This window comes from Solanum stenotomum, chromosome 1, assembly GCF_019186545.1.
Source record: "Solanum stenotomum isolate F172 chromosome 1, ASM1918654v1, whole genome shotgun sequence".
NCBI lineage: Eukaryota > Viridiplantae > Streptophyta > Magnoliopsida > Solanales > Solanaceae > Solanum > Solanum stenotomum.
In genome coordinates this window covers 1,082,289-1,098,521 of record NC_064282.1, presented here as the reverse complement: position 1 = coordinate 1,098,521, position 16,233 = coordinate 1,082,289, and the positions used below count along the sequence as shown (strand labels likewise).

Genomic DNA, 16,233 nt, shown 5'->3' with positions numbered 1-16,233 from the left:
TCTATCTAACTGTACTAATGGTGGTCGATCTCACTGACCCTTTGCTTCACCACGCCCAAGATGGAGGCAAAATGAGACGTAATATTTTTTTTTTGTATTAACATGGTAAAAATACCAATTCAATAGTTTTACAAGCTTAGTATAGTACAATGAGTTCAGATTTACTCAATACAAAGTAACAAAATCCTACTAATCAAACAAAGTTGACTTGTGCAAGTGGAAAGGGTATCATCAGCACACAATGTCCTATCAATCCTCCCACTTGAGTACCCAAAAGAGAATCATCAAGACAATATAGTACTAGTCTTCTTGGCTTTCCTGCTTGCATAAATCTTACCATATAAACTCTTGGTTCTAATGGATAACAAAATATCCAAGCCGAACCCAACGATGCAAGCTATAGCCATAACTATGAATACAAGCCTGTAGCAGTGAGCACCTACACAAGTGTTACCACCATCAGCTGTTGTTGTAGCCTGAGCATCATATAACAGACCCGCAAGCAAACCAGAGAAGAGAAATGAGCCGAGTGGAAGGTTGAGAATTAGGACATTATAAATGAGACCGTAATATTTGAGACCAAAGAGTTCAGAAGCAGCTGGAACAGAAATGGCAAGACGAACTCCATAGCAAATTCCAACGACAATAGAGCCAATGTAGAGTGATCCTGGCATAGCCATTGCTAAACAGATGTATCCAACAGCCATCAGAATCTGTGAAGCCGCATTCCATATTGGCCTTGGCACTGCAGCTTTCCTGCAAATAAGGAAATTAACATCAGTATCAGTGGCGTGCGCAGAATTTTATTGCTAGCGTGTGAGCCTATTGTCAAAACTAAACTATTACACTAGCTTGGATTTGAGGTTGTAAGATTTACCCTCTCTCCAAATTGCATTACTTTTTAAATATGGACTGACTTTGCCCTCAATTTCATTTTTGGTACAAAATTGCGCTCAAATTAATCTTGTTAGCCAAGTATCAAAATAATAACCTCCCCTCTAGGGGCGGAACTAGCAAGGGCCCAAGGTTCATCCGAACCTTCTTCATTGAATAATTTTTATATGTATAAAGTAGATATTGAACCCCATTGACTAATATTTGAAACATCCTAAATGAAAATCCAAGCTCCGGCATGCTAAAGGTTGCTCTAGCTTGGATGTAAAAGGGCTCATGTTGTCCCAAAACTATTTGAATAAGACGAATATATTCTAATAAAATTCTTGATGCTATAAAAATATGGTTCTAAATTTCTGCAATTCACCGTCCAAGTTGGAGAATCTAGACAATCTTTTTCCGACTAAAGAAAGATTTTCTTAAAAGCAATCTCAATTGGTCAGAAATTGAAGTGAAGGAAATAAAAGACCAGCACGGTCCACAACTTTTCGCAAGTTTTAATGCCGTGAAGACTAAAATATAGTATAGCTTGGAAGTTTCCCAAGAGAAGGTTATTGTTAATAAATACTATGAAAGGGAATATATTCTATTTTCTAATCTTTCTTAGATCTTGTTGAAAATGTTGTTTATAGATAATCCATAACTTACATAAGCAAGTACTTCATAAAGGGTATTGGACTTTTTTAACTTCTTTCGCAGAAAAGCACATGAAAGTCAGACAATTTATCTCCCACCAATTTACCCCATCAAAAAAGAAAAGTCCTCATTGGCCTAATTTACCCACCAACTTATGCCCACCTTCGTTCGGCTTTTTTTTACTTCACACTAAATTTAGAAAAAATAAAAAAAAATTATGAATCTTGTAATTTTAAACTAGCGTCTTTATTCTTATAGTTTTAAATGTAGAAAGTTGAAATTAAAGAATGTCTAACAAATACCACTATTTTTTGTTTTGGATCTTCCAATTCATTCCTGCAGGATATTCTTACCCATTTTTTTTTTATCCTTCGAGAAAAAGATTCATTCTCTTCATAAAAAATAGGAGGAAGAATATTTTGATTTTCAAGCACAGATTTATTGGTAAAAAGATTAAATGGATTCAACTAGTGTTTTCTCGAAGATAAAAATGAAAAGAGTTTTTTTTTTTTAAGGGGACTAATAGAAAAATAAATCAAACAAATTAAAACAAAAAGAGCAACTACTACCCATTTGATAAAAAGAAGTAATCTTATACAAATAGCTAGATGAATTTACTGTTAACTTTTCTTAGCTAGTATATACAAATTATAAAGTATATGATAGACCTATATTATTTATAAAGTATAGATATACTCTATTATATACTCCCTCCGTCCCTTTTTAGTTGTCCACTTTAGAAATGGCACACAGATTAAGGCAACAATTATTAGCACAGTGAAATTACAATTTTACCCTTATGACAACTTTTCACTTCAAAATTACAACCACTTATTTGAATTAAAGTGAAATAAATTGGAGGGAAACAACATACACTTTTACAATTTTCAAAAAGTGTAAATAAGGGTATAATAGGAAAAAATTTGTTGTCCTTTCTTGATTTGTCAAAATGGACAACTAAATAGGGACAACCAAAAAAGGAAATATGGACAAGTAAATAGGGACGGAGGGAGTATATCTATAGACTATTTTTAAGTTAAAGCAATTTAGCTTAGAAGGGAAAAGAGAAACGGAAGTTCAATCAAATGCCATAAGTTGATTTCAATTTCTTCCAACCAAACAATAACTTTCAAGTTTAAATAAGTTGCTTTTGAGGAAATACTCCCTTCCTTTTGTTTCTATAGTTACAAAAAGACTGTGGAAAGGGAATCCTCAACAAAATTACCTTCAAGTACACCTAAACTTGAGATTTCCATAAACAGCCAATTAGCCAGATGCTTTGAATTGAAAATGAAGTACGATTAATTTAACGCAACGTGCTAAAATAGGGCTATTTTGGCTTTAAAATACCTAAACTACGTTAGTCCAAACAGGCTCAAAATCAAGCTAAAAAATAGAAAAGATGTACATAACTAGCAACAAAAACAAAAGTAGATATATATACTCTAGTAAGCAAGCAGTTTAATTAATTATAGTAATGGTAAACTTACTTGATGAAGTATTCGGAGACGGAGCCGGAAATAATGCGACCGAAAAATCCCCAAATGCTGGTGAGGGAGACGAAAATGGAAACATCAACATATCCCAGAGCTAATCCCATTTGCCCCAAATTGTTCATAACAGTCAAACCTGTTCCAACTCCACAAAGAAATGATACAAACAAGATCCAGAAATCCAGAGTAACTATTGCCTCGAAAATTGTGTGATCTTCTCCAATAACAGGTGGCCGTTTCTCCACTACAGCTGGCGCCGTATTTTCCTCCACTACAACAACTTCCTTTTTCTCAACTTCTTCTCTAACCGTTTCTTCAACGCCCAGTAATGGCTCTGCAATATTGTTATTCCCTTCAACGTCTAAGTACTCTGAATTTTCGCGGATAAAATTTTTCACCATAAGGTGAATCGGAATGAACAAAGGCGATGCTATAAGTACCAGAAGTATTGCAGCAAAAAATTGTGAAAAAACTTTGCCATGAGTTCCGGAAATATCAAAGACTAACAAATATACCGCTATAATGACGGCAATTATGTTAATGACGCCGAAGTATTTGACCTCTTCCTTTTCTTCTGCGGGAGTTGAGGAAGGTGGAATTTCACGGAGAAAGACAATCGCCGTGAGACAAACGGTAAAAGGAACTACGGAAAGTATGAGTAAGAAAGTAGCAGGATCGCTGGAAAATAACGCCGAGCAAATATCGGTGAATATTGCCGTACTCAATCCAACATATCCTTTCAAAATTCCGGTTACAGGTCCCCTATTTTTCCTGAAATTCCTTATACAGGTAACTAAAACGGCGGTGTTCATCCATGTAGTACTGTTACCTCCCATGCATAAAAATATACACATGACCCAGTAAGGAAGAGGTTTAATTGTACCACTAACGACAAGCCATTGAACACCGTAACCAATGAAACCTTCAATTCCTCCAATGAGAAGAATAATCGGAGTTGATAGACGGTCGGAGGCAAGTCCGGCGAGTATTCCAAACGCTTTTCCGACATCCTTAGCGACTGAGAGGTTGTTTAATTGGAGCTGAGTAAGTGCCATTAGAGACTTTAAAGCGTCCGAATAGTTAGAGAAAGTGTAATTGTTGCCGGAAATTGCTTGTACCCAAACGGCAGCAACGAAGCCGAGCCATTTTCCGACCGGCGAATTGTAACTGAATACAAAAGTCATCAGAGTTTAAAGGAACTGAGAATTAAGATATTTAGGGAAACACAGATTTTTGGTTCAAATTTTCTGATTCAAAGAAGCAAAAGAATTGGTTATTATATAGAGAATTAATAGACTTTTATTTTATTTTGATTAAAATTTGTTGCTATCAAAGTTGCACACTGTTGTTTCTACGAAGACACATACATATTGCCCATCGCTTTTGCAATTAGAAAAATATAAAATAATTTTTTCTCTAATTTTTTTTTTATTATTATTTTTACGTTTGAGGTAAAAGAATTGCTTGAAGAAGATTACGTACTGCATTTTGTTACAGGGTTGGTAGATCATAAATTCATAATACATACAAGTTCAATGATAGCATCAATCATTTGGGGTGAAATTATAGATGCCACATCCACGAATAAATATTTGCGTCTATTGTAAATTTATATCAAACTATTTATAATATAATATGATATGATATATTTATAAAATATTAGAAGAAGGTGTAGTAAGGTCATGCGATATGTGTTTTGATACATATATTTTCCAACGTAACACACCCAAAAAGAAATGAACATCTTCTCATCACTTTTTTCTTACACGTTTGTTTAAGTGGTTGTTACGTATTGTTTTATAATCTATAGTAATATATTACATTTTTTAACTAGCAATATAATATTATACAACATGTAACAATCATCCAAACAAAATTTCCTCATTGTCCTCTATCTCATTTGATTAATTTAAAGTTGCGTTGAAATTATTAAAGTATCAGAATGGAGGACTTTCGTAAGATAGTTATCATTGATGTGACAAGACGATGAATCACCTTGTGTGAGGGCCGGATTGCACCGGGTTGTCATTGATTTCACTTTCAGGACCAATATATCTTGAGTATCAATTAAAATATCCTTCACTTTCATTTCGACATTTAGTGAAAATGAATATTAGAAATTTAATACTGTATTGAATATGCTGTAAATGCATAGAAAAATCATATATATAACAATGAAAACTTTAATGGAACTTCACCTGTCAAATAATATTTCTCCATTATTGATTTTGCACACTTTTTAAGAGTATAAATATAAATGTAATTTTACTACTTCTTTCGTCCAACAATAGTTGTCCGCTATACTAAAAATAGTTGTCCAATTTAGAATTTAGAAAATAAGAGATAATTTACCTTTTGTGTTTATTTTACCTTTGCTATTAAATACTCCCTCTGTCCCTAATTACTTGTCCACTTTTGAATTGACACGCTTATTACGAAAATATTTAATGACATAGTGAGTTTACCATTTTACCCCTATTAATTATGAAGTGGATGAAAAGTTCTACATTTTTCAAAGTAATTAGTCATTTAATTGAGGGTATAATAGGTAAAAAAAATTGTTCTTTCTTGATTTGTCAAAATGGACAAGTAATTAGAGACAACTATAAAAGAAAAAGTGGACAAGTAATTAGGGTTAGAGAGAGTATTATCTATCATCTAACACATTTTTCAAAACATTAAATTTAATAAAGTTAAATGATAATATAGTAATATTACCCCTATTATTTATTGCTTCTTAAGGGGTGTGTCAAGTAAATAATGGACAATTACTGTTGGACAGATGGAGTATATCACCATTTGAATATAATAAATACAATTTCTGAAAATCGTAATAAGGAATGAATATAATTAATAATAAGGTTAAATTAGGAACTAAGTGCAAAATTATTCATTGATTTCATAAAGTAGACAAATATTATTGAATATCCAAATAATATAGTAGACAACTATTATCGGAGAGAGCATTAAATATGAGACTTGTAATACCAACAAATAACAATACATGTGCATCCTCCCCCCTTTGATTTTGACTTTTATTCTCACTATATACTACTATTTCCCATAGATTAATTAGGCCTTACTCCTAATAATTAATTACTCTAACATGAAAATAAGGTCATATATGTAAGCGTAATAGATGCCTAATGTACGTGAGGTAGCTGGGTGAAAATTATTTTTACCCTTCAAATTTATTTTAAAAATCAAACTCACCGCTTAACCTTGAAAAAGAATCATTCTCCTCTTATCAAACAATTTCTGGTATAAATTGAATTGATTAATAAAAATAATAGATGGAGTTTAAATTGGCTTAGAATTTACTTGAAATGGTTTATTGTCAACTTGTACGGCATTTCCTACGTCTTAATTATAATAACTTCGTTTCATTTCACAATATTTCTTTGTCCAAACGGTGGGACGTAACTTCCCATAAAACTATTTTGACTTTTGGATCATATATGTACAACACGTTCATAAATTTATTACGAATTTTGAAAATATTTTGATTTTGTGCACAATAAAATAGCGTCACATAAAGTAAAGCATGAATGTAATAATTATGAATCCAAAATGTAACCTTCAGGTTCAAAAGATCTATAGTAGCGTTTACACAGATTTTTTGTATACAATAATCCTTTTTTTTTTTATATATATAGAAATTCATAAGTTTTAAACTTTTGATTAACATATCTGGTGGTGAATGTCGATTAAAAAGTCAAATTTTGTATCAAATTCCAATTGAAAATTATCAAAATTTTGTAGGAGATAAGTTTTCCTTTTAAAGAGGTAGGTACAATTTCAAGAAGTAGCTACGAAAATAATTTATTTTTCTTATTTCCAAGTAATTGCATGAAGCATGTCGTGAGACCTTATTTTTCTTTCCACGATCGTGTATTGTCCCATTTAGGCATCGTGTATTGTTGAAAAATAAACAGCATGGATTAGTATTTAGTTCTATGAAAAAATTAAATAAACAAACAAACAAAAATAGTTGGTTTATTTGTTCGACTATTATTTAGCTCAGTCAAAGTCTCGTAATATCCTTATTATTATTACTAAGTGAAAAAGACGACAAATAAAAATGTCTTGAGGAATAAATATACGATAGAGTTATATTATAACATAAAAAGTACAGAATTTATATAACAATAGAGAAATTAGTGAAAGAAATTTATATAATATTTATAACATGATATGTTGTTATTTGTCAGTACATTTTAGCTACTCTTCTTATGTAACATTTCTTTATCTCAATTTACATGAATATGCAGTTAAATATATTTTTACATTATAATTATATTTTTTAAAGAATATTTTGAATTTATTAGCTATGTAACTTGTACTGGTATTTTTTGCATGGTAAAAAATTAGTGTTTTGACACTCAAGCTCCATACACCTTCACATAACTTGAAAAAATACGTTTTAATTTGACTAAACACAAACTTCAGAATATAGAAATAAGTTTAAACAGTATAATTTTAAATTAAAAATATGTATAATATATAAAAAAATATTATTTAAAAATAAAATAAAATATATATATATATATATAATAGTGATCTTAAACGATCATTCGAATAAAATGAAAAAAAAAACAAGAAACGTGAATTAAAATACAAAAGTATATTTGGTGTGCAAGTTGTTGATAAAGTAAATTATTGATAGGTTTTTTATGTTTGCCAGAAATCAAATCAACAAATAAGTAAATTTGGTACACAAGTTGTTGATAAGCTATGTGTGTTTAATAAGACATCTGCCTTATAAGTTAAAACTTATACGGCATGGCACCTTTGTTGCCATGCCCAAATTCACCAACCGACAGCTAAACTATACTCATGTGCTCCTTACTTAGTTTAAAATAAAAAATAAACCATCAAAGAAACAAATTTAATCACGATTCTTTATGAATTACAAATATAACTATGCACTCTATACTATATAATAATTACTCCGTAGATATCAAAATTTTATTGATAGTGACATACACTTGCTAGAAATCTGAATTCCGAAAAATATATACATTCTAGAAGCGGGGAATAATTAATTTGATTTTGATAGAGTATTTTCTGTTCTTGAAAAATTTAGTAGGCATTTGGTCATGCGATACCATATCATGATATGAAATCATGAGATGGAATCAGCGTTTGGACATGCAATTACACGTTAATTCCATCTCGCGATTTCATATCATGGGGTGGAATTCCATATTCTCCAAAAATCATGATATGGGAATTCCACATCATGATTTAAGATTATTGCATACAAAAATTGACCCAAAAGTTTATATTTTGTTAAAACAACCCCACATTTATATCTACTAACCATTTATTTCATATGTAAATAAAATTTATAATTGCATCATTACTTTTTAAAATTTATTATTACTTTAAATTTGATGAATTATAAATGATAAAGTAGAAATTAATTTGGTGAATATGAATAAGAACGATGGGATTAATACTTTTTTTTATTTTTCATAATTAAAAAAACGTCTCTTTAAATTTTTTAAAGCAATTTAATGTGAAAAAAAAAATAAAAATTGGTGATGTATGTTTGATAATCAATACGGCCTATATGTTTGATTTTTAGCACGAAATTAATGCACTAAAAATGTGTAATTGCACACTAGTGAAAGAAGGCATGAATCATTATGATATTGATACACAAGTGAAAATTGTCATAGTTTATGCAGTGTTACATAATTATTTGCGAGAATACCAAAGGAGTGATCAAATATTTATGGTCTATGAGCATGAAAATATATAGTTGCGAATGATATTAACCAACAAATGGCTCAAAGTAACAATGTTGGCTCGTCTTCTCGGTCATATGAGCGAAAAATGCAAGTTCAACGTGAGGAGATTGTCTGTACTATGTGGAAAAATTATATTAAAGACTAATACACTAAAATTTATGTTTAATTTTTTTTACTGAATTAGGTTAGATTAAACAATTACTTAAGTGGAGAACAAATAGTTTTATAATAATTTATTATGCGATTTTATAATTTTTTATTTTATTTGGTAAGATTGAATAAACAATTAGGGTTATTTTAATAGTTTTACAACTTATGGAGTTCTCATGTTTATGAGTAAATATACAACACAAAATTTTCATATCGCATGTTCAAACAAAACTTCAATTCCGTTTCATAATTTCATTTTATGATATACCATATCATGATTTCATATCAAATAACCAAATGATCTTAATGCGAGAGTGAGGCACACCACCAGCCTTCTCCTAACTCCAAATCAATAATTGAATTATTATCTTTTAAAAGCTAATATAGAAAGAGAACGAATAAGCTAGTAATCTACTACCTTATTATTGAAATTAGAATAGGCTTAGAAGTTTGCTGCGTATGAAACTAAACAACTAAAAAAAAACAAATTTTGAAGATTATAAAAATGCGTGAATGGTGGTGTATTGATGTCTATTTATTTTCTCTCATGTGAAGTTATGAGTTTAAAATTATTAAGCATATTGCTTTCTTTAAGAATCATTTATTTTTTTTTAATGGATTTGCAATCATTTAAATTTCATACAAATCTTTAAAATCATTCACGGATGATTATCACAATCAACACCCACACACAACTAACATTATTAATCACTATCAATCACAAGAATTTTTTGAAATATTTTAATTTGTATTTTTTAAAATTTAACTTTAAATTATACATATTTGATACTGGAAAGGTAAATAGTCATTATCATATTGTCATATATTAATATAAAAATATTAAATATGAAATTTTTCCAAAAATTCATACTCATATATTTTAATCCAAAAACACTGCAGGCATGTTTCAGACTGCTTATCATATTTTTTTTAAAAATAAAATAAATCAAATACGTACGGTGCATAAAGACAAAGTGACAACCTGTCGTCCTCAGATCGGATTTGAAATGCACCTAACAAAAAAAAATATCTACTCATCTGAAAATGCTTAGATATTTTAGGGCCGTTAATTCCAAGTCATATTAATAATAATTATTGTACCAATAATAATAGTAACACGCATGCGCTTTATTTCCACAAGTAAAATTTATTTAAAAATAATGGTGTATTAGAAGGGACTCCAGTAAATATTTTAAATAGATATTAAAAAATATATAATATATGGACATTAGATATGAAGTCATAATTTCATGTATCAACTTTTAATTAAAAGTATGAATCGAAATTCCAATTGTGATTCCAATTTCCCTATTTAATGTAACATTTGATTCATAAGTTTATATTTTATTTTTTAAAAACACATCATTTTATATTTTATAGGATGACTAGTTATGGCTAATTAATTTTATAAAATTGTATATATTTTAAAATTTGTAAATGCGAATATCAATGGCTAAACAACATCGATTTCACTAGTTTAGGGACAAATTATTTATCCTTTCATGAATTTTTGATATACAATTCTTATCATATTTTGGTCTCCAGATACATGTATATTACACGTATATCAGATACATGCTAAACAGATACATCTAGAACACATCAATTTAGGAGCAAATCACACGTTCTTTTATGTATTTAAAAAAAAATATCAAATTTATTTTCATCTTTTGAGCATAAAAAATCTTTTAAAATGAATACCTATAATCGCCTTCTCTCCTATTTGTCTCTCTCTATCTTTTCCAGCTAGAGGCCTTCCTCTCGATAAAAACTCTATTAAATTAGCAAGAGGACTTTTTATCGGTCATGACATTGACGAACTGAAATTTTAATAGACCTAGTTACCTGGGCTACGATCTACCGACGGTTGTTGTTGCTATAAGAAAAAAAAAAATCATGTTTTGCTAGAATTTTCTATGTTATCAAAGTATGATATTCACATGCTTCTTAACAAAGCTAGCCCCAAAAGGGTAAGGAATTGAGCAACTAGGGAAAAAAAAATAAGGGCTATACTACATAGTCTCCTTTTCATACGAAATTTCCTAATTTTTGCTTTTATTACATTCAGTTTGAAATGAAAAAACTCCATGCAGTCTCATTCAAACGAAGAAACCCTACTATTCAATGGCCGAATGATGCATCAAACATATTATTCAGGTGAAATGGTTTACATCAAAACTTGAGTTTGTGAAGGTTTAACATTGATGTCAGGGGAGAGAGTAAGCTGGTTTAGATTTTAGATGAAGGAGGAAATTAAAGAGATAATTAAATTGTATGACTTTATTTTAGGCTATTTTAAGGAGTGTTGTATATCCAAATCAAAATTTGATAAATAATTAACAAATAATGAAATAATAATTAATTGTTTAAAAGTATATATTATATTAGTAGTTATGATACGAAACGTATGTCAATTAAGCAGTTTTTTATTTATTTATTGAAGAAATATGGAAATATGTGTTTTATTAATGTGTTAATGAAATGTGGTTTGCTTTATTAAAATTGTTTAAGAATTGATTTGTTTTAATAGTTCTCATAATTTGTGGGATTTTTATTTTTATGAAAAAAATATTATTTAAAAGATTAAAATGACATATTCAAAGAAACTACAACATCATATTAATTTCATATATTATAATTTTAAATTATAATTTCATATCATATATCCGAATAAATTCTACGATCGTGATTCATGCGAGCTGTTAGCCTGTTACAATATTTGTATTTATCCGTCGTTGTTTACATCAATTTCCCTTTTTCCATGTGCAAGTGGGGAGAACAGAAAATGACAGTCTTTAATTATTTTTTGTCAATTCCCCTTTTCTTCTTTTTAATTCACTTTATCTTGGGTAGGCTCCCCTTAACCCTTAGGGACTGTATGGTCTTTTCATTATCCCTCTCAAGTCTCAACTCGCTAGTGGCTCAATGTAGCTGTGAAAAGCCAAAAGTGCATTTTGTTGGACATATAATTTTTTCTTTGAAGAAATAAAAAAATGTCTCGAAACTTTAAATATTTTTTTTATTCATAAAATCGATCGCTTCCTACTTACCCTCTATGTAAACAATTGCTAATGAATCTGAAATTCAAATAATCATAACAGAAAAAATTATATAAAATCTATATATATTTTATCTTTTTTTTTAGTGGGGCTCTACAAACTTAACTTCATATGTTCCAAGATACTCACTATTTTAGCTTTTAGGACAAAGCTAAAGAGTAGTGCGCGTATAATAATGTTTTTTGTTTTTTTTTTTACTTTTTGGATTCAAATTCTTAAAAACGTGTATATTGAAAAAGACATTAATATAGTACATGTCTCTGGTGAAACGAATATGATATTTAATATTCCCTCTATTTTAAATTAATTGAATTGTTAAGACATATTTCATTTTTTAAATTAACTTAATTGTTTAATTTTCAAGACTAGTTTTAGAACGTTCTTCCAATTTTACCCTTTATTAGTTAGTATTGGAATTAGTTATTATTTAATATTTAGTTGTTTTAATCATCAATTTGACAATAATTAATAAGGGTAAAAATGGAAAGTTATGCCTAAATGTCTTAATCTTTTTTTTTAAAGGGTGCGAAACGCCTCAACAATTTAATTAATTTGAAATGGAGGGAGTTTTATTAATAAAACAGGCAAATGCTATTAATTAAACAATATATGGATTAATATTTTAAACCAAGTGGATTGAACTTTTTAATTTTCCATTTGACGATTTTATGTAAGTTGCATGAGAAATAACAACCTATGTATTACAACAACTTTATAATATTGATATGACAATTTTTCAATCTCCTGATTTTGAATCGGGATTTTTTTCTGTTGAATTATTATAGAGGTAAAACATTTGTAGTACAAGATTATTTATTTTTAAGCTCCGATCTTTAAATATTCGTTAAAGATAGAGGGATTTCGATTATTTCAAAAGTTTGGTTCAAACATTTAAAAGAGATTTTTCTTCAGTTTTTGGAAAAAGTATCTTTCAACCAAAATTCAAGAAATAAAAAACATTTTTATTTCTTGTAAAAATTTAAACAAAATAAATAAATTAAATTACCTTCTTCCCTCGCTCTTACGCACATACAAATAATTAGATATTTTTACGCTATAATATAAATGTAAATTAGTATCAATATTAAATAATAACTAAAACCGCAGGCATTTTGCTACCAATTTTTCAATAGTTGGTTTGCTACATTCCACTGGATTTGTAATGGAAACAAAGACTAGTAATATACTGGTGGGGTATTGAATAATCAATTGACTAGTTGGAATACTAATGAAGATTATTAAAATCTTTAATTTGAACTCAACTTGCAGTCCATTGTATTTATGGAAAAATTAGCCAGGGTGACTAGTTATTGGACAGCCTGTAGATATATTGTAATTTTCTACTATATTATAAAAGAGAGTTTAGGTCCAAATATAATATATAATATTCAAAATTGTGACTTTTTCCAATCTTAAATATTATATATTATATTTGTGGGATTTTTAAAATTTTATTTTATACCCAAGTATAATATATAATATTCAAGTTTGAGACTTTCTTGAATATTATATATTATATTTATTATATAGTAGAACTTGGGCATAAACTCCCTTTTAAAATAATATAGAATATGTATATATATATATAATATATATCTCACATATGGAAAAGTCTCAATCAAGGAAGCAACGTATATCATTTACAAATGACTTAAAAAGCTTTAAAATATTTAAAAGTTATATAATAAAATAAGTTGACTCTCAGAATTCTATCAGACTCACATATATTGGGACATAAAAAATAACACATATCATTTTAATATTACCAAAAAAGTATTATAAATAATAATAATTAACAACTTAAAATATCTGAAAGACATTTTAAAAGGGTTAATTTTGTAATTTTATCCATATCACATAAATTAGGACAAAGTGACCAGTAATGTACATTATTTCAAAATTACATAAAAATATTATAAATCACAATAATTAATAACTTCAAAGATTTTTTTTAAAAAAGGGAAAAGACTCAAATATGTCATCAAACTTTTAGAAAAGACTCATTTATGTCATCCGTTAAAAGTTTGGCTCATTTATGCCATTGTTGTTAAAGAAAAAGCTCATCCATGCCAGTTTTTTTAACTCCGATTTTGCAAAACCATTTTTTACACACCAAACAAGGTTTAACACTTTTCTATTAGTGTTTTTGGATCAAATGTACATTTTTTGCTTCTACATCCTTAAGAACACCAAGAACACATAAAAAACATTAACAATTCCCAAATTTCAAACTTATTCAATTCTTCATGAATCGCCTCAAATTTCAAGAGTATTTTCGCTCTGAGCTAGATACCAAAATTCAATTTCTTTTGAGCTCGAATTCAACCTAACTTAACAAGACCCAATTGAAATTTCTTCAAAGTTTCAAAACTTGAACATTCTTTAATGGTAGATTCTCCAAAACTTCAAATCATTTGAAATTTTGAACATAAACTCAAAAAACACTAGTCAACAAAGATCTAATGTTAAAAACAAGAATCAAAGCAAATTTTGAAATTTTGGATTGATTTTCGTTTTTTGGAATATATTTTTTAAATATGGGTGAATTTTTTGAACTCTGCAAATGATTTTAGAATTTTTTATTTTTTTTTAAAAAAGAAATTAATGGTGTAGCTGAAATTTGAGATGATTTCGTGAAGAATTGAAGATGTTGAAATTTTTGGAGTTGTTTATGTTCTTCATGTGTTCTTGGTGTTTTTAAAGAAAAACAAGCAAAAAGTATACATTTGATTCAAAAATTCCGATTAAAAAGTGTTAAACCATGTTTGGGGTATAAAGAAATGGTTTTGCAAAACTAGAGTTAAAAAAATAGCATGGATGAGCCATTTCTTTAACAACAATGGCATATATGAGCCAAACTTTTAACGGAGGACATAAATGAACCTTTTCTATAAGTTCGATGACATATTTGAGCCTTTTTTCAAAAAAAAAAATGAAAATTTGGATGACTCTCCAAATTTCATTCGTGTCACATAAATTGAGACAACAAAAATAACATCTATTGGGTCTATTTTAATTTATTTGTCTTACTTTTTTTTATATTTAAAAATTGCGTAAAAATACTATAAATCATGATAATTGACAACATAAAATATGTTTTGAAAAAAAATTCCACTGATTCTTCAAGTGAATCTATCGTAAAAATACTATAAATCATGATAATTGACAACATAAAATATTTCAAAAATGTTGCATGTGGGTAATCTTATTATGCCTTAAATAGCGTCAAAGAAAGTACATGTTTGTGATAAAAAAAACTTATTCCTTTCTCCACACAAACAATCGCTTCAAAAACTCGGTTATTAGCCCCAAAACATACCATGTATATTATTGGGCCCGTGCATAACACGATATGTATATGTATATATATATATATATCTCACAAATGGAAAAATACAATCAAGAAAGCAACATATATCATTTACAAATGACTTAAAAAACATTAAAAATTACAATAATTACCAATTTAAAATATTTAAAAGCTATATAATAACATAGGTTGATTCTCAAAATTCTATCAGACTCACATATACTGGGACAGAAAAAATAACACATATCATTTTAATATTACCAAAAAAGTATTATAAATAGTACTCCCTCCGTTTCACAAAGAATGACCTCCTTTCCTTTTTAGTCAGTTTAAAAAAGAATGACCTCTTTCCTTTTTTGGTAACATTTTACTTTTTGCTTTCCACGTGTCATATTTAAGACCACAAGATTAAGGGCAATTTTGTACATTTGACATAACTTTAATTTAGGACCACAAGATTCAAAAGTCTTCTTTATTTACTTAAACTCTGTGCCAAGTCAAACCATGTCATTCTTTGTGAAAACGGATGGAGTAATAATTAACAACTTAAAAAATATGAAAGACATTTTAAAAGGGTTAATTTTGTAATTTTATCCATATCACATAAATTAGGACAAAGTGACCAGTAATGTACATTATTTCAAAGTTACATAAAAATATTATAAATCACAATAATTAATAACTTCAAACATTTTTTAAAAAAATATGAAAATTTGGATGACTCTCCAAATTTTCATTTGTGTCACATAAATTGAGACAACAAATATAACATATATTGGGTCAATTTTAATTTATTTGTCTTATTTTTTTATATTTAAAAATTGCGTAAAAACACTATAAATCATAATAATTGACAACATAAAATATGTTTTGAAAAAAAATACAAAAAATTCCACTGATTCTTCAAGTGAATTTATCGTAAAAATACTATAAAT

General features: G+C 28.4%; 1 protein-coding gene across 1 annotated transcript; it reads right to left on the bottom strand.

Annotated features, from left to right (window-relative positions):
- Positions 1-182: 182 nt before the first annotated feature.
- LOC125853284 (protein NUCLEAR FUSION DEFECTIVE 4-like) lies at positions 183-4,469 on the bottom strand. The gene is made up of 2 exons (XM_049532951.1): positions 3,021-4,469; positions 183-756 (listed from the first exon to the last, which is right to left on the bottom strand). Exons 1-2 carry the CDS (start codon positions 4,205-4,207, stop codon positions 285-287), a joined length of 1,659 nt encoding a protein of 552 aa, XP_049388908.1. The 5' UTR covers positions 4,208-4,469; the 3' UTR covers positions 183-284.
- Between the last annotated feature and the right edge of the window lie 11,764 nt (positions 4,470-16,233).

Coding starts and splice junctions, on each gene's coding strand:
- LOC125853284 (XM_049532951.1), bottom strand. CDS start 4,207: ATGACTTTTGTATTCAGTTACAATTCGCCGGTCGGAAAATGGCTCGGC. Junction 757..3,020: donor GTCTCCGAATACTTCATCAA/GTAAGTTTACCA, acceptor CCTTATTTGCAG/GAAAGCTGCAGTGCCAAGGC.